The sequence below is a fragment of the Dermacentor albipictus genome, chromosome 9 (assembly GCF_038994185.2).
Source record: "Dermacentor albipictus isolate Rhodes 1998 colony chromosome 9, USDA_Dalb.pri_finalv2, whole genome shotgun sequence".
Taxonomy (NCBI): domain Eukaryota; kingdom Metazoa; phylum Arthropoda; class Arachnida; order Ixodida; family Ixodidae; genus Dermacentor; species Dermacentor albipictus.
Window position 1 is genome coordinate 101267667 of NC_091829.1, and position 20056 is coordinate 101287722.

General features: G+C 49.2%; 1 protein-coding gene across 1 annotated transcript in view; it reads right to left on the minus strand.

Annotated features, from left to right (window-relative positions):
• Nucleotides 1-427: 427 nt before the first annotated feature.
• The window catches only part of LOC139049591 (tetraspanin-33-like), a 32944-nt gene continuing 13315 nt past the window's right edge, over nucleotides 428-20056 (minus strand). Inside the window, exon 3 of the mRNA XM_070525149.1 lies at nucleotides 428-658. Coding sequence (XP_070381250.1) covers nucleotides 505-658 — 154 coding nt within the window. The 3' untranslated portion in view covers nucleotides 428-504. The remainder of the gene's footprint in view (nucleotides 659-20056) is intronic.

A 20056-nucleotide genomic window follows, 5' to 3' on the forward strand; every position in this document is an offset into this window, starting at 1 on the left:
CTGTAGCTCACAACGGGACCTTGAAACAGGGGTCTAAGGCTTTCGCTTAATAAGCCAGACACAGAGGGATGCGTCCCAAGCAATACTACATCAGACGCACGAAATAAAGCATCTGATCATGTGGCAGAAAAATTGTCCGGAGTATAGAACTCGCATCAAAGCTCCCTTTACATCGGTATACTCCGTTCATACGGCTTTAAGAAAAACCAACCTCCTGATATACGTTGCTCTCAGCATTATCGATGCTGTTATTAGCATTTTTCAAAATTTTCAGCGCCACTGGGGCGCGCAAGTGGCCCAAAATAACACGCCTCCATAAAATCCTGCGGCCCGTTCGCGGGAGCCCAGGAGGAAAAGCGCGCCGTGCGCAGCCGGCGGGCGAGGAAAATTGAGGAGGAAAGCGCCGTGAGGAGGAGAGTGTCGCTACTTTGAAATTATCAAGGGGCTTTAATTCACTGTTCCAGACAATAAGAAGATACAGGGCCCGTCCTCCGCGGCGTGACGTCATTTCGCGCCGAATGGCTTCCAGAAGCGCGGCCCGAATCGCTGCCAGAAGGTGCTCGGTAGTTGTTCCGCACGATCCTGGCACCGTTCGCGGGCTTCACGCAGGCCAGATGTGTTACGGGCCACCATGATTTCTTGGCCTTCCTCCAGGTGCCTGCATTGAAAGATGCTTTCAAGCAGCGCACTTCCTGTGCTACAGGAGGAATATCTCCCCAGCAATTGAGGACACTTCGATGACGCGTAATTTTCGCAAACACAAGATGAAAACGATCAATCGAAGCCATTCGCGTACATTCGGGCACAATATTCTTTGGACTGTGTTCACGCAGAAAACGCTGAACTTCGCCACATTCTGCTTTCTCAAACAGGAACTGAGCGGTGCATTATATGATTGTCGAGCGAGGAGCTTTAGTCTGCCATTGTCACTCAGAAATTGCATGCATAGGCCATGGAGGAAGTCAGCGTTTCCTTTGTGGGCACGGTATGCAAACTTTTGTCTAGTGTTACCCTAGCCAATTTCTCGCCCGATTTAGCGACGTTTCTCTCCGTTTAGCTACTGGCGACTTCTTTTTTTAGAGACATGAGAGAACGATTTGGCGTCTGTTGAGTGACTTTATACCAAAGAAGTTGCTTCAAGAGTGGCTTTCCAGAAAACAACTTTACTATTCAAAAGCTACAAGCAGACGACTAAAATGTAGTGTGTGGTGCGTGGGCTCTGTGACCTTGATGAAGCAACGGCTGTTTCACCTCACGGAGGCTGTACGTTGCGGGTAATTGCTCCGATGATGATGATGACAAAATGTATTTAATAAAGGATGGCGCGAAGGCCTATAATGGGGAATAGGAAGAGGAGGGGGGAGGCGTATTCAGAGCCGTCCTAGAAGCTGCGCGTCCTTGGCGAAAGCCAAGAGCGAGTCCAGAATGGCCCTGTCAGAATCCACCGATCCAGTTGCCGGGCTAATCCACTCCTCGTAGGACGACGCTCGCACTGCCCTCAGGTGGTGGTCCCGCTGTTGAGCGTGTCGCTGGCACTCCCAAAACAGATGGGCTGCGGATGGCCGCGTAGCCATGTCGCAGTCAGGGCACCTGTGTGCCGTCTGGAGCGCTTCTTGGTCCGCGGAGGCTGTGGGATGGCTGGGTTCCTGCGATGGAAGGGAGTTGGGAGACGGAGATGGAGGGCGTCTTCGCCGGCGGGGCCGGTACTGTCGCTACCGTTCCAGCACATCCGGTGTGAGGACGAAGCCGGAACGGAGCCTATGCAACAGCACCTGCCCCGACCTGGGAAGACCCGCTGGAAGTGGGTCTAGGTCTGAGGGCACACTCGCACGGAGTTCTCTCTTGCGTCGGTTGGCGGCTGCTCTCAGAGCTCTGTCGGGGTCATACGGGGCTCCATTTGTCGTGTTGCTTGTGCTGGTTGTGAGGGCTTCTGAAGGATCCTGGGAGACGACGCGGTTGGAAAGAAGGGCGCGCGCCGCCTCGTGGGCTCTCTCATTTCCCTCGATGCCCTGGTGACCAGGGATCCAATGAACTGTTGCAGTGACCCCGTGGGCTTCCGCACGCCTGAAGGCCTGCTTGACGAGGAGTACTTCCGATGATGATGTGTGGCGCGACTTGCAGGCATGCAGCGCATACTAAGAGTCGGTGTATATATCGATGTGTTTTGCTTGCGTGGTGCTTGAAACTCTATGTAATGCCCAGACCATTGCGCGGAGTTGAAGTTCCGTTGGGTCGACAGCATCAGCAGTTGTAAAGGTAGAATGTGTCTCACAAGAACCCACTACGTGGTAGGCGACTGCTCCCTCGTTGGTGCATGGGTCGAAAGCTGCGTCAGTGTACACTTGTTCATGGCTTGGCGGTGCGTCTGCCAATGTCTGCACATGACGCGCAGCGAATGCTGCCCGGCGGTGCGCATGTTGGGCACCCATGTTTCGGGGCGTTGGTGTAGTGTCGACGACAGCAATGTCATCCCACGGTGAGATGTCGGATGGCAGTTGTGGCAAAGTTGATATATCCTTTCCCATGTAGGCCAGTAGAGTCCTGCCTTGTCTGGTGTGCTTCAGGCGTTCCTCGTGTCCTGCCTTCGATGCTTCGATGGTTGCACGGAGGGTAGGCAACTTCGCATAGTGATGTAGCTCCTCGACACGTGTGTGTTTCGGGAGCCCTGTGATAACACGGAGAGCTGATCTGTGGAGTACCTCTAGCTGTGTCCAGTGCCGAGCAAGCAGGTCATAACAGCGCGCTCCGTATATCTCTCGGGATGTCAGCAAAGCACTAACAAGCTTTCGGCATACGTCGGTACCAGCACCGCCCATGCGGAAACAGATTCGTTTTATGAGGTGCAGAGTGTTGTGCCATGTCCGACGAAGGTCTGTGAGCCACGCATCTGCTGTGCCTGTGCGGTCAATAGGTATCCCGAGAACGCGCACTGGTTTTTCTGCTCGCTGCAGCGTTTTGCCTGCGAGAGTGAGCGTGAGGGCTGCTTCGTCCTGCGTTGAACCTCGGATCACCACATAGGTTGTCTTCGCTGGAGATGGTCGCATGCCACTTTGTGGCAGGTAGTCGTCAATAAGGTCAAGTGCCGCCTGCAGGGTCTCCTGCTGCACATAAAAAGAGGCATCACAGTGGCGCTCGCTAAACGCCCACCTTTTTAGAGCGCAGCTCTTAGGCGCCCGTTCCTGGGTCGTTGTTGGTGGTGGTAGAAACATTTTATTCAAGAAGTTAAGAGAGTTGCTTGCTGTGCGCTTGAGTAGCAGCCCCTAGTCCGGGACGCCATTGGAGATGGACGCTGCCCGGTCGGCGCCACCAAGGAACATTGAGCTTCTAAGGTAGAACAGCCGAGCAGGTACTCCTCCGGAACCTCTCTAGTAGGCATGTGGAAAGGGGATGAGAAGGAAAGCGGGGTGGCGAAGCACGAAGCCACAACGTGAAAGGTATCGGCAAGGACCTCACAAGCCGGGCACGTGCCTGAGGTTCGCGGCGTGAAGTGCAAGGTGACCGCCGGACTAAGGAAAGCATTGATCTGCAGGCGGCGTAGTAGTCGTTCGTCAGCTTTCGCCAAACCGCGTGCAGGGTCAGGGTAGATGACGATGATGAATTTGTTGTTTTATGGCGCAAGGGCCAATTATGACCAAAGAGCGCCAGGTCAGTGATGATGGGTTTGCGGTGGGTAGATGAATTCCGTAAGTGATTGTGACATAGCTGTAAAGGGGCCTAAAAGCAATCTCTGTAAAGTGCATAAAAGTTATATGTAATAAAATTATGGCAGGGACTAATGAGTACTAATAAGAACAACAAATAGACGTTGTGATAGAATGATCATATTTTAAAATACTTGAAAGCAAACGTTTGCAAAACGCACTACTGCCTAAGAGAGCGCTTAAAAGGGAAGGGCCTGAAGGCATGTGCTGTACAAAAGTATCGCAGCGGCATCCTCTTGAGAAAGGATGTGCTACAAATTTGTAGGGCTAACAACATGTAAGGCAACATCGTTTAAGAAACTTAGGGCTGCTCTGGTGTACAAACAACGGTTCTGTACCAAGAAACATTATAGGATGAAGGGGGATGTGCTGCCGGTATGCCAGCGGAAAGTGTTTCTTACTCTCTGTTTCGGCTTACGGACACTCCAGGAGGGCGTGGAGGACGGTGAGCCTTTTACCGCATCTACCGCAGGATGGTGGTTCACTTCCAGTTAGTAGGAAAGTGTGTGTGGCATATGTGTGTCCTATTCTGAGGCGACAGATTTGGACATCTGTTCGTCGTGTTTTTGTTGCGGAGGGCCAATTACCCAGTTTTGGTTTAACCAAGTGAAGTTTATTATTTGTTTCAGCATCCCATAAGCACCGCAAGTGGCTTCTGAGTTTCTTTCGGATGAAAGGCTTTAGGTCTAAGGCAGGTAATGCAGTGGGAGAATGGATATCTTGTGAAGCAATTGATGTGGCAATTTGGTCATCCAGCATATTACCCTCAATGCCCCTATGTTCAGGTACGCAGCATATTATGACTTGCTGCTGAGACATGTACGATGTGCAAACAACGGAATAAAGCTTGGTAAGTACAGGGTTTTGATGATTGCGGAGGAACATTAGGGCTTTTACAACGCCTAAAGAGTCGGTGCATATAATGGCTTTGTGCAACTTTGCTTTCTTGAATTTGTTTAACAGCAGATAGAATTGCATAAGCTTCCGCGGTGAATATGCTTGTTTCCGGATGCAGTCCATCGGACTCGGAGGAGGATGGTCCGAGTGCAGCATAAAACACGCCGGCATGTGGTTTAGAAGCGTCAGCGTAAAACTATATGCACGAGTACTTCGATTGAAGTTCCAAGAAGTGCATTCGAATAAGTGCCTCCGGGGCGTCTTTCGTCACATCTACGAATGACGCATCGTATTCTATGGGCTTCCACTGCCATGGCGGAAATGGCTTAGGTAGGACCATTAGGTTTTTCTGAAGAACTGGAACTTGCAATTCCAAATCAAGCTTTCTAATGCGCAGAGAGAATGGTTCTCTTGCTGCAGGTCGATTATTAAGCATTGCAGATTACACGTCGTTAATGCTTGCATAAGAGGGATGGCCGCAGTTTGCGTTCACTTTTAGAAAGTACATGAAACTGGAGTATGACCTCTGAAGATGAAGCGACCACTCATTAGCTTCAACGTAGAGACTCTCTACAGGACTTGTCCTGCAGGCACCGGTCGCCAAGCGGATACCTAAGTGGTGAACAAGGTCAAGCATCTTCAAGGCGCTTGGACTGGCAGATTGGTATACTACGGCCCCATAGTCTAAGCGTGTGCGTATAAAAATTTTGTATCCCACAGGGGCGTCTGCGTCAGCAGGCGTTCGGTGTGTTGCGACACCACGTACCCGAGCACACGAGGGTTGGACCCTCCCGCGTGTAGCCGCGCGCGGCTTAGCCGTGTCCGGGGAAAGGGGGATCCTGGGGGTTGAGCCGATGCCGGGTGTTCGGACCTTTAAGGCCCCCCGACGGAGGCAACACGCCTCTTTGGCCTCTGCTTCACGTAGACGGCACCCCCGGACTGACCCACCCGGGGGAAATCGGCAGTCGCCTTTTCCTGTCTCTCTCTACCCTCATATTCGCCTTTCTCTTCTACTTTTAATCTTTCCTGTCCTCTCATCTTTTCCATTCACTTCAAATTTTCCTGGCGGCAAGGGTTAACCTGGTGTGGCTGTCCTACCTTGGGTATACCATATTGGGTTATAGTAACGGCATACTGCTGGCGCTGTGCAGACTTGTTTACATGTTCTGCCACGTCCCCTTGTAGGGCTCCGTGGTGGGTGGCAGACGCCGTTGCCGAACAAATAACTTTTTCTATGGGATCCTCGAACCCGTTTTCACCCGATCGTGCCTCGAAAAGGGTACGCACCGACGCAACCTCTCTATTCATTCCAAAAAGCAAAGAAACTTTCCCGAAATTCCACGTTCTTCACTGCGAACAATTATCTACAAAAGCTAGAACAATTTCACCATTTCTTGTGGCCAAGTGCCTAAAAGAGACCATTGGAGCTGGCTATAATGTAACAAAGATGGCAAGTGGGGATTTGCTCCTCGAGCTAAAGGACAAGGAACAGTATAACAAACTCGCACACCTCGTAGCCTTTGTTAACATCTCATTTTCTGTGAGCGCACATTGAACCATGAATACAGTAAAAGGCGTAGTATCAGATGAAGACCTAATGACATTGAATGAAGAAGAACTCCTGGATGGATGGAAGGACCAAGGCGTAATCCATGTGCAGCGCATCAAAATCAGACGAAATGACAATGAAATCCCAACAAAGCATTTAATACTCACTTTCAGCTCAACTACTCTACCCGAAACACTTGAAACCGGCTATGTAAAACTTCGTGTTCGACCCTACATTCCGAACCCGCGACGTTGCTTCAAATGTCAGAGATTTGGTCACGCATCCCAGAGCTGCCGAGGACAACTTATGCGTGCAAAGTGCGCCACAACCGGTCACTCTGCTGACGACTGCAATAATGAGGTACATTGTGCGAACTGCGACGGCAGTCACCCTGCATACTACAGAACTTGTCCAGCCTGGAAGAAAGAAAAGGAAATAACTACTGTAAAATTTAAGGAGAACGTAACCTACCGTGAAGCACGACAAAGGGTTTCCTCGTTATTTTCACTAAAAACAACTTTCGCTGAAGTGGTGCAACGGGGGGCGGCACCACAACAGCCTCTGGCGGCAGCCCGGACCACGCCTAGTGTGCCGAGGCTAGCGCCACCCGCCCCTACGGTAGGAGCAGCCAGCGCTGCCCTGCCATCTCTCAAACTGTCCACACCTGTGGCTTTATCAAGCTCCGGCAGCCGCCAGGGCACCGCAGAGGCCACAGGGGTCTTGTCGACCTCTGCCCCGGTGGGGACGAAGACTTCATCGCTTGAGATAAAGTCTACGCGACGCACGCATCGCTCTCTGGAGCGGATGTCCAGTGCCTCGCAAGAGGCTATGGACACCGGTTCAAGCCTAACGGCGCAAGTAGCGTTGAAGGAGCGGCGAGGTTCCCTTGACCGCTCCAAAAAAGACAAAACACCAATTACAGGGCCTAACAAAGGCTCTGTAAAGTAATGTCACTTTTGAGACACACAACACAATTTCTTTTTAAACATGGGTGACGTCATACGGTGGAATGTCAGAGGACTATTAGGAAACCTAGATGACGTCCAAGAAATCCTCTGTAAGTTTAAACCTAAAGTGCTGTGTGTTCAAGAAACTCACCTCACTTCCAAGCACACTAACTTCCTCCGGCAATACATGACTTTCAGGAAAGACCGCGAGGATGCTGTCGCATCATCTGGCGGTGCAGCCATCATTGCTGATAAAAGTGTAGCGTGTCAGCATCTGAAGCTCCAAACGGCCCTTGAGGCCGTGGCCGTTCGAGCCGTACTTTTAAATAAACTCATTACCATCTGCTCTTTGTACATACCACCACATTATCAGCTTCACAGACGCGACTTAGAATCATTAATAGATGAGCTCCCGGAGCCCTATATGATTCTCGGTGATTTTAATGCACAGAGTAGTTTGTGGGGTGATTCACGCTGTGATGCGTGAGGTCACGTCATTAAACAGGTGCTTTTTTTCCTCTGGAACATGTCTCTTGAACACGAAGGAGCCCACATATTTTAACCTTGCCAACAAGTCATACTCTGCCATAGATCTTAGCATTTTATTGCCGACGCTTTTACCCTATTTTAAATGGCATGTGCTTAACGACCCGTATGGGAGTGACCACTTCCCCATAATCCTAACTACGCCGAAACAAGATCAACTTCCCTCGCAGATCCCTCGGTGGGAGGTTGACTCAGCCGATTGGGAACAGTACCGAACGCTTACACATATGACATGGTCTGAGATGTCCGGTACAACCATAGATGACGCCGTTGCATATTTTACAGCTTTTATACTTGATGCCGCATGTAAATGTATTACCCAAGCGAGCGGCATGGGTTCCAAACGGCGTGTTCCCTGGTGGAACGATGCATGTAGGCAAGCACGGAGGGACCAGAACAAAGCGTGGGCGATGCTTCGCGATTTTCCAACAGCCGAAAACCTGGAAAACTTTAAACATGTCAAATCCCAGGCGAGGAGAACGCGCCGAAAAGCAAGACGAGAGAGTTGGGCGAAGTATATATCAAGCATCAACTCGCACACCGATTAGCGGAAAGTATGGAATAGAGTGAAAAAAGTCAATGGGCAACAAACATATTCCCTGCCTTTAGTAAATAGCCACGGAGAAAGCCTGGAAGATCAAGCCAACTTTCTTGGTACACAATTTGAACACATATCCAGCTCCTCACACTACTCCGAAACATTCCTAAATTACAAAACATGAATAGAAAAGCAAAAGTTAGAAAGAAAATGTGCAAAAAGTACGGCGTACAACGAACCATTCTGCATAGCAGAACTGCAGGCAGCTCTGAACTGTTGTAATACATCCGCCCCAGGTTCAGACCGCGTAATATATGAGATGTTAAAACAACTACCATCCGAAACCCAGAAAACCCTCCTTTCCCTTTACAACGTTAAATGGTTTTCCAGCGAGATCCCCTCTGCTTGGAAGGAGGCTATAATAATTCCAATTCTGAAGCACGGAAAGGATCCTTCCTCTGTAACAAGTTACAGACCTATAGCACTAACAAGTTGCCTCTGCAAAGTATTCGAAAAAAAATGATTAACTGTCGCCTACTACACTTCCTAGAATCAAACAAATGTCTCGACCCATACCAGTGGTGGTGGTGGTGGTAAACATTTATTGCTTGAGCCTTTTTACAACATTACTTGTGAGGGGGCTCAGGAGCGCGTAGGGTGTCCGGGAGTTTGTGGCCCTCGGTGACCCTCAGAGCCCAGTCCACCAGCCGTATTTGGTCGGCTGGGTTGGAGCTAGACACCGTGGTCTCCCATCCCTCGACATCGGTGAGTTGCCACTCAGAGGGTGGCTGGAGCTCAGGGCATAAGAACATAATGTGATGGAAGTTAGCTCTAGGTGCGCTGCAGAGCGTACATTCCTGTTGATATAGGCCTGGATGAACCAGGGCGAGAAAAGCTGGAGAAAGAAAAGTTTGTGCCTGAAGATGGCCCCAGGTACTTTGTTGGAATTTCGTTAAGGATTTATCTGGGGGAGGGTATCTCAACCGCTTTTCGCGGTAGTGGAGGGTGATCTCGTTATATTCGACCAATCGGTCTCTGGCGTTATCCAGGTCATCGGACGGCATGGCTCGGTTGACGGCTACTCGAGCGATAGAATGGGCCATCTCATTGCCTGGATGGCCTGCGTGAGCGGGCACCCAGATGAGCTTAATTGGTCTGAGGGGGGTCTGATGATTGAGAATTTTCAGTGCCGGTTCATGAACTCGGCCTTTCGAGTAGTTGCGGATTGCAGTTTTGGAATCACTAAGGATAACCTCGGCAGTGGTGGTTGAGATGGCCAGCGCTATGGCAGCCTCCTCCGCCTCTACGGACGTGCGCGCGTGTATTGTGGCAGCTGTGATGTAACCAAGTTGGTGGGACACTGCACTTACGGCGTAGGCTGGTTTCTGTGGGTAACTAGCGGCGTCGACACACACAGTGAGGTGGTCTTGTTTGTGTTGTTTGTAGAGGGCTTTTGCCCTGGTCTGCCTGCGTGCCTCGTGATGCACGGGGTGCATGTTTTTAGGCAGGGGGAGAATAGTGATGCAGTTTTGTATGTCTGATGGTAAAGGACATGTCTGATGGGCCTGGGAAGTCGGGATTAGTCCTAGTTTGTCCAAGATGTGCCGACCTGTGGTGGTAGAGGACAGCCTCTCAATTTGGGCTGTGCGATGGGCTTCCGTGAGCTCATCAAATGTGTTATGTACCCCCATGCGAAGGAGGCGCTCGTTCGGCGTGTGCCTGGGGAGGTTAAGTGCAGTCTTATACGCTTGACGTATAAGAGCATCCACTTTTTCCATTTCCGTCCGGTTGAGATGTAGGTATGGGAGCGACTATAGTACTCTGCTTATGACAAAAGCCTGCACTAACTTTCTCAAGTCGTGCTCTCTCATCCCATTGTGTCTATTGGCTATCCGCTTAATCAGGCGCATAGTGTGGTGTACTGTGGTGGTGAGTTTGGTCAAGGTCTAGTGCGGGTTTCGGGAGGGTCGATCCACCACTGACCATCTTATATGTATCGAGGCACGTATCCGTGAAGCTTTTGTCCATAAGCAGTTTTTCTCGTCAGTATTCTTAAATATGGAGAAAGCCTATGATACAACGTGGCGGTTTGGAATATTGAGAGACCTCTCACAGTTAGGTATACACGGAAATACGTTCAATGTTATCGAAAGTTATCTGTCGAATCGGACATTCCGTGTTCGAATGGGCAATGTTTTGTCACGGAAATGTGTACAGGAAACTGGAGTGCCGCAGGGTGGGGTGCTTAGCTGCACGCTCTTTATTGTAAAAATGAATTCTCTTCGTCTACATATACCACATAACATCTTCTATTCAACATATGTTGACGACGTGCAGATAGGATTTCAGTCAAGTTCTCTTGCAATCTGTGAGCGACAGGTACAGCTAGGTCTTAACGAGGTCTCCAAATGGGCTGATGAGAACGGGTTCAGATTGAACCCACAAAAAAGCACTTGTGTGATTTTCTCTAGAAAAAGAGGCCTGCACCCTGATCCTGAAATTGTGTTGCATGGTGAGCGTCTGCGTGCAAACAGGGAACATAAATTTTTAGGCATAATTTTAGACGCGAAATAAACCTTTGTACAGCACATAAAGTATCTTAAAAACAAATGTATGAAAACAATGAATATCTTAAAGGTGCTCTCACGCACAACCTGGGACAGTGATAGAAAATGTCTCATGAACTTGTATAAAAGCTTAATACGCACAAGACTAGACTATGGAGCCATAGTCTACCAGTCGGCAACTCCAACTGCTCTAAAGATATGTTAGACCCTGTCCACCACTTAGGAATTCGCCTGTCAACAGGTGCCTTTAGAACAAGCCCAGTGGAAAGTCTGTACGCTGAATCGGATGAATGGTCACTTCAACTGCAGAGAACATATTCATCTATCATGTATTTTCTTAGAGTGAACGGAAACAGTCAGCACCCTGCGTTTTACACCATAAACGATTTGTCCAGTTGTCTACTTTTTCGCAACCGGCCCACAGCGGCAAAGACTTTCTCACTGCGTGTTAGAGACATAGCTGAAGAAACAAGGGTTCCCCTGCTTGAATACCACCTTAGGTCCCCTTATGGGCACGTTGCAAGTGCTAGGCGGCGCCCCGTCTTTTCGACCCCTAGCGCCATCTGACGAATAGTTGCGCGAATGTGGTAGGATTACTCACGGCGTCAGCAGCCCGCGCTGCGTGTTTGGCGTCCTGTCAAACGGTAGCGATGGCGCGAAACAGCGTGCCGATATTAATTTTATCCGGGTTTCGGGAATTACAAGATCTTCATAGCTATTTTCATGAAAAGAATTTAGAGAAAGGAAGTCGTCTACTTGAAGTGGGGCACGTCTCCGACGTGAGGGAAGTGCTGAACTCGCGCTGATTGGAAGTGACTGCTAGGTTTATTCCGCAAACGAAAAATAATGCACCAGCGAGATGCGTGAAGCTCAGCGTAAGTTACTTCGTTATCTACGGTGTGGACGCGTGAAATTATAGGCGACATTGATTCTTGAAGATCGGCGACAGCAGACAAATCCTAGCGGGAAGCTGCGATTGCCGAGCTGGCATCGCAGGGAAGTGCAAGGACGCCGCGGTAGTTTCCCTGTACATACAGGACGGCAAATACCAATCCAAAACATCTCATCCAAGAACGTGAGGCGTACGAACGACTCGTCAGACCTACCAGAGGTATTCTAACGGTGCTCCCCCCCAAACAGAAAAAAAGGGGATGAACTAACCAGTTGTGTTAGACTACGCTGGGAAAATATTTTCGCCCAAGTTACTGGAAGTGCGATACTTTTATGTTGCGATTTTTCAGTGCGTGCAAAGGAGGTTCCAATAAACCACGTTGTCAAAAATTTGGTAATCTCCACTGCCCCTTCGTTGATATGCTGGGCGCAGAAGGGTGTATGCCAGCACAGCCGGCTGCAACCCCTCCTCAAATCTCTCAGCAAGCCCTAGCGCTGTTTGAATGGGAGAGGATTGGGAAAGAGTTCCACAGCTTTACTGCGGTACGGTGTGGGAACAAACTACTTTGTTTGCTGCATATCCTGTGCGCACTGCAGGCAGTGGCGTAGCAACGGGAGGGGGGGGGAGGGGGCGTGGGCCCCGGGTGCAAAGGGCCAGTGGGGGGGAGGGGGTGTCATATACTTCTGGAGACACACGGAAATTGTTGATATCCTCGCCTTCCTCGAATAAACCCGGGGGAGGGAGGCGGACAGAAGACCTATGGGCCCCGGGTGCCAGACGACCTAACTACGCCACTAACTGCAGGTGTCCCGTTGCTGTCATCATTGCTGTAAAAGCAATGATGACAGCAACGGGACACCTGCAATGATGACAAAGAATTCAGCGTTATAACGCACTTGGCATAACACCGGAACATAAAACAGCTTATGCCATCGGACGAGCGCTATCCAGTGTTGACGCCGTTCTGCTTCATACGGTCGGCTTGGAAACCTGTAAAACTTTGTTCCTCGTGAGTTGGTGTACGTGCTGTTGCAGCCCACTACTAAACAGCTCGGGTTGCACTTCGGCATTGCTCAGAAAAGGCAACAGCTACGCGCGAAACAGTGCACATGCAGGCTTTCCGAACGCAAGCGGGCCGGTCGTATCCTGCCGGTTCCGCGCTCGCCGCCGCGAGGGGCGCCCTAGTAGGCGCGGGAACTACGTTCGCAACCTGCCTATACAGCCCCCACTGTGGCAGTGGCAACCAATAGAGTGTGATACATCCTTCGTAGCTGTTACAAAGCACGCACCTCTCGCGCATATACGAATGTACTTCTTGGAATTACAGCACATATACTCCTGTCCTGAATTCTTCACAAACGCAACAAAGTGTAATTCTGGCGTATCTTACGCAGCAGTCGGTCCATCCTTTTCGGATACCAGTGTTCTGCACACGAACACAAGTATCTTTAAAGCAGAGGCCTACGCCATATTGGCTGCCGGTAAACACATTAAAGAATTGAATATCCCAAAGGCAGTCATATATACAGACTCTTTGAGCGTCGTAAACGCATTGAAAACTGTGAAGAAATATCAAAATCCTATAATTGTATCTCTCTATTAGCATTATGCACCACCTATGCGTCCAAGCAGCATATCGTAGTATGCTGGGTGCCGGGGCACCGCAAGATTGAAGGAAACGTGTTGGCTGACCAGCTAGCCACATCCGTCCACGCGAACGCTGCAGACACTTCCACGACTGTCCCTGTAATGGACTTTAAGCCCTCCCTAAGGAAAACGCTCACGGCTTACTGGCAGCGGTTGTGGGATAAAGAAACAGAAAATAAACTGCATGTTATCAAGCCATATCTTGGCAACTGGCCGCCGGTATCAAAGAACCGCCGCACGGAAGTAACACTTTGCAGACTTAGAATAGGACACATATACAGTACACATGCATACTTCTTGTCAGGTGGTGATCCACCAACGTGTGATAAATGTGGTGAGCCACTTACCGTGATTCCCATCCTGATGCAATGTAGGGAATTCGACGCAAATAGGAAAAGCATTTTCCATTACCTCACCAGCAACAAATTCCACTTCATCCTCAAATGATTACAGGTATGTAACCTCTCTTTAAACATCAATCACTGTTTCAATTTTTAAAAGCTGTACATAGTTTTCATATTATAGCCCCAGCAGATCCGTAGCACAGCCTCTTAACAGAGGTTTCTGCTGCGGTAGCTGCATTAAAAGAAAGCACCTGCCTCCCAGCCTTTGGGCTGAAAGGCTTTAAGGAGACATATGTGCTATTTCCGTATTCGTGCATTTTAGCCCCATGATCACTTGTCACTCGTGCTATACCCAGAGACCACTCCACCTATCACTGTCATAATTTTATACCTATATATCATTTTATGCTTCTATGATAGCGATTAATTTTAGGCCACTTTACAGCCATGTTATACCCCTGTCAAGCGGGCAAGTTAAGTGCACTTACGGCGAGTGCACTCGGTTTTTAAGTGCACTTTCCCAAATCTTAACGTCGCAGCGGAGTGTACTCTCAGATGAGTGCACTAAAGTCGGAGTACGTTCACGGAACGCACTTTGCTGGCCGAGTGCGTAGCCTCGCCGCCAACGGTTTGAAGGAGTACCTAGCCTCGCCACCAACGCTTTCAACGACGCAAAATGTGATGCATAGAAAAAGGACACAAAAGTTCATTTCAGTTATTGAGCAGCGTTTAACATTATAATTTGTGTTTAGCGAGAAGCGAAACAGCACAATAAAGAAACGAATTTATCATGTACGCAACTAATGGCGCCAGAATGATGCGGCACTGCGGCGTCGCCATGTTCATTCAGTTCGTGTTTATTTTGGTGTGAAAGCCTGCTGACCGTGCCGGTCGTGCTTTGAGCCGTGTGTGTGGCATTTTGCAGTGTAGCTATGGTGTAGCTAAGTATCGAACTTGCCATCTATGCTCATATATACTCGCTCATATTGTGTTCTAGCAGGATCATGAGCAGGATCAACTGCTGCCTCGCCGCACGCCGCCATGTTGTTTTGGATTGGCTAGGCATTCGTCTTGGCCAGCATTGACTTGCGACACACTTAAAATAAAAATACATCTTCGTTTTTCGTTGAGACAAATAGATGAAGTTTGTTTTTATATATAATTCTACTTAAAACAGTCGCTTTTTAGCAGCTTTCTCTTGTTAATTTACATCTTTAAAAACGCGCTCTTATAGACTGTCGCCATTTTTTTTTACTGCGAGTGCACTCTGTTTTCCCGTTAAGAAGCGCTTTGCCTAAAGTGTGATTCAAGGTCCCGAAGTGCACTCCCCGCAAGTGCACTTAACTTGCCCGCTTGACAGGGGTATTACACCCCATCATCGTAATTCACCAATCAGCGCTTAACACATCATTATCAGTCATGACACTCTTTGGCCACACCTGGCCCTTGCGCCACTAAACAACATACATCCAATCCTAAAACTTTTGTACACGTTCATCAGACACTTCCTGTCGCTGCCCCATGTTGTATGTGACAAAAGCTTAAGGACGTACATTGATTTTAGACGCTTCTCTTTTAGGTGATTCAAGTGTGGAATGAAGGTCAGTTTTGAATCTAATATGACTCCTAAAAATTTGTGTTGTGTGACAACTGGTATGTGCTGCCCATGTAGTTTTACATTGGGCTCTGCAAATAGGCCTCTTTTTCGTGTGAAAAGGACACATGAGCTTTTAACAGGATTCAGTTTAAAGCCGTTTTCCTCCGCCCATTTACACGCTTTGTTCAAGCCAAGCTGGACATGTCGCTCACAAATAGAAAGGTTGCATGACTTGAAACCTAATTGTACGTCATCTACGTATACCGAATAAAACATGCTCTGCGGTACAGATAAGCGCAAGGAATTCATTTTGATTATAAAAAGGGTACAGCTTAACACGCCTCCTTGCGGCACCCTAATTTCTTGTGTAAATGGCCTGGACAGAGTATTGCCCACCCTAACGCGAAATGTACGGTTTGATAGGTAACTTTCAATTCCATTAAGCACATTCTCTCGAATACCCATTTCTGAGAGGTCTCGCAAAATCCCATGTCTCCAAGTCGTGTCATATGCCTTTTCCATGTCTAAGAAAACAGAAAGAAAGAACTGCTTATGGATAAAGGCATCGCGAATGCCTGCCTCAAGGCGCACGAGCTGGTCAGTAGTCGACCTACCCTCTCTGAAGCCGCACTGATAAGGGTCGAACATTTTATTCGATTAAAAAAAAATGTAAAAGACGACGATTTATCATTTTCTCCAAGAGTTTTGCATAAGCAACTTGTTAGTGCTCTTGGGCGGTAATTTGAAACGTCGGATGGGTCCTTGCCTTGTTTCAAGACCGGTGCTATGATAGCTTCTTTCCATGAGGATGGGAGGTATCCAGCAGCCCAAACAGAGTTAAAAAGTGCCAGAAGTGTCATCTGTGTATCAGTGTGTATGTTTTAAACATGTCATACATGATTTTGTCAACTCTAGGTGCAGAGCTCATATACGAGCTCAACGCAGCTCTAAGCTCGGCAATATTAAAGGGCAGTTGTATGGTTGATTTGGTCTGCATTTACGGTTTATTGACTTAAGTTCTGCTATTTGCTTATATTTAAGGAATGCTTCTGAATAGTTTACGGAACTTGATACACGCACAAAATGTAATCCAAGGGCATCGGCCTGGTTTTCCAAGGTATTTCCTCGCTCATAAATCAAAGGTAATGGGTTGATCTGCTGCACTTTTTAGCCTTTAGGGTCAGGTAGAGTCGACGCGAATTGCGATAATAATTCAGAACATTGCTGTAGTGTGTGAGGCTCGAGTTGCCAGGATCCGACTCAGGACATGAAGGTGCAGCGGCCCGAAAGAAAGAAGCGCGGGCAGTGGTATTCGCCGCCTCCTTGCCGGGGAGACCTGTGTGGCCTTGGGTCCAGACTCTTCTGATGGAGTGAAGGTTGAAGCGCCAGGAGGCGGCCCGAAGGAGACTAGCCGCCAGCGCGGAGATGGAACCCTGGATGTAACGAGAGCAGGCTGAGCGCGAATCTCTCAAGACAGTGCGAGTGGTGGGATGGGAGGCGGCCAAAGCGATGATAACCTCCTCTGCATGAGTTACTGTGTCGGCTCTGAACGAGAGGCCATCGACGTGGTGACCCTCGCTGGTCACAGCGGCCGTGGAGTGACCTAAGGGGGAAGGGCCCGAGACGTTGAGCGTCTCCGTCCCTTGGCGTAACCGCGCGAACGCGCTCGTGCCTTGCTCGCGCGTTCGTCGTCGTCGTCCACAACTGGCTCCGACGTCGCTCATCATGCCAGCGTTCCCATACTGCCCCTCCCTCCGAGAAGGCGCTGACGGCACTGGCCCCACTGGTAGTTGGTGCGGAGATTTGGGTCTCAAGATTGTTTGCCTCAATATATCGCGAAATGAAGATACATATACAGCTGTGCTCAAATTTCACATTAGGTAGTATTGTAATCGTCGGACACGTTCGGTTAACAAAACATTTTATAATCGCTTTTAACCCTACCGGTGTTGCAGCTTCAGTATACAGGGTGTTTTTTTCAGAACATACACATTCTTTATAAAATATTAATGAGCGCAAAGATTGTGGCGTTCTTGCAGACGAGTTCCTAAGCGAGGTGGACACCCTTTTCCGGTAATAACGTGAGCTTCACAAAAGTAATGGAGAAAAAATCATTTATTAACTTCTTTTATGAATGTCTTTACGACACTTGTCCAAGCGGCAAATTTCGAGGCAGTGACATTTGCATGCGCGCCCATCTTTTAAAAATCTTCAATATCGCAACCTAATGCGAGATATTCACCATCAAATTCCAAAGCTCAATTGAGGCAATATCGAGACTGAGTACGTCCCGCTACACGTCAGACGGCAGCGTCCCGCAAAGAAGCGTGGGGGTGAAGTTTGAATGATCGTATGCCACGTGAAATCTCGACTCGACAGAAAGGCATGGCTCATGATTGCCAGGCAAAGCGTGCCGTATCAGCAGCTGCCGCGACTGGCCCTAGACTTTCGGTTTCAAACGTCCTCATGCTTGTCGTCACGGGGCGTGTCGGTCTGATCTGATAACTGGGTCGCCGGTTCTTGCGCTCATGTTACGCTCGGTTTCGATATTGCCTGAACTTACCGTTGAGATTCGATGATAGATATTTCGAACAATAAGGTGTAACTTTCAAGATTTTAGAGTAAATGAGGCTGCATTAAAATGTAACTGCCTTAAAATTATACATTTCAACAACTGCCCCTAAAGCACTAATAAAAAAAGCTAATTAGTAAAATTTTGTTACATGTTCTTCCGAAGCTCACGTTGTGAGCGGCAATGTATGTCCGCCTCGCCTAGGAAGTCTTCGGCAAGAACGCCACGTTCGCTACGCTTACAGCTTCCTTACAAAATAAATCTGTATCGTCTAAAAAGAAAACACCCGGTTTATACGATCGAGTAGTATAGTCGTTCGCAAGGGTAACAGCACATTAAGTAAACGGAACCTATTGCAGTTAAATTAAGGGGTAGGTCTTTAATGTAGTATACGAATAGTAAGACCGATGAAATGCAGAAAGGCGTTCTTATCGGAGCGCATGGGCTTGAGAGAGAGAGAGAACTAAACTTTTATTTTCCGAAACGGTAAACCGAGTCAGAACCCGGTTCACCCTAGGTGGGAGGATTCCTTATTCCAAGAACCCTCTGGCTTGGGCTGCCTCTTTGGCCCGGGCGACGAGACTGCGTTGGTCGTCCAGGTCATCGGAGGAAAGCTTGGCCTCCCACGTTTCGGTTATGGTATGGATCTGCGGTGATTTGGGGCGCTCTTCTTGTGCTTCTATGGGGCGGCTTTCTTTGGAGTCGTCTTGTGGAGCTTGTGAGGTAGGGTCTGTGGGTGTGCCACGCAGTGGGCAATCCTGGACCATGTGTTGCAGGGTGTCTGGAACGTCGCAATGGGGGCATATGTACGAGTACTGCGTAGGATACAGTCTGTGCATGATTATTCCGTGCACGTAGGTGTTGGTCTGTAGGCGGCGCAGGATGACTTCTTCCTCCTTGCTTAGATTCTTGTGTGGCAAAGCGTACGTTCTTCTGCTGAGTCGGTGGTGTTGCAGAAGCTCCGAGTACTTTAGGGCGATGTCATCAACGTTGGTGGCCGGCCTAGTGTGGGATTGCAGGAAAGCCCGGCTGGTATGCTCGCGGGCAGCGGCGTGTGCCGCCTCATTTCCTGTCATGCCCTGATGGCCTGGAACCCAGTCGATGTAGGTGTCGGGGAGCGGGGCGCGTGCGATGTGATTTTTTAGTATCTTGAGCGCTGTTTCTGATACGCGGCCTTTTTGATAGTTGCGAGCTGCTGCTTGGGAGTCTGTTAGTATTATTGCTACTTCAGGGCAAGTTTTTATTGCTAGAGCAATTGCCGTTTCCTCTGCAGTCTCAGGGGCTCTTGCTCGGATGGTGACAGCTGCAAGTTCTTTGCCTTGGTGATCCGTGACGCTTAGGGCAAAGGCGTTTCGTTTAATATACCGGGCAGCATCGGTGTACCTCGTATGAGGGTCTTTCCCGTATTTCTTGCTGAGTGCGCGGATTCTGCTTTGGCGACGCTCCTTATGATAATTTGGATGCATATTGCGCGGTATACTTGCAACGCTGATGCAGTCCCGGACTGCAGGTGGGATTCTTGCTTTCTGGTCTGTGTCTGCAATGTAGCTTTCACTGTAGTTGAGGTAGCGCAAAACTGCACGTCCGGTAGGTGTGAGCTTGAGCCGCTCTAGTTGGCTGATCTTATGAGCCTCGACAAGCTCTTCCCATGTATTGTGGACGCCGAGCCGGAGGAGTTTCTCCGTTGATGCCATGGGTGGCAGCGTCAAGGCTACTTTGATTGCCTTTCGAATGACGACATTGAGTTTTTTTATTTCTGCCGGCTTGAGCTTCAAGTAGGGAGTTCCGTAGGTGATACGGCTAGTTAGGAGAGCTTGAATTATGCTAAGCGTGTCGTGCTCCTTGAGTCCGCTTCTTTGGTTTGTGATCCTCTTGACGAGGTGCGTAACTTGTGACAGTGTGCGTTGGAGACGCGGGAGAGTGGCCGCCCCTGATCCGTCCTTGTGGATGTGAAGTCCGAGTACGCGAAGAGAGTCGACTGTAGGGATCTTGGTTCCGTTGAGCGAGACGCTAGGATCGGGTTCGATATAGTTAGGTGGTCTTCCTCGTGTCCGTGCTCTCAGGACAAGAAGCTCCGACTTTTCAGGTGCGCATTGGAGACCGCAGTCTCCGAGGTATCTTTCGATAATATCTACGGCTTCTTGTAGATTGCGTTCTTGTTGTCCAGTAGTAGGTGCTTTGGTCCAGAGTGTGACGTCGTCGGCGTAAAGGGCATGGCATAGGTTTGGGATGGCGTTCAGTTGTTTCGGTAGCTTGATC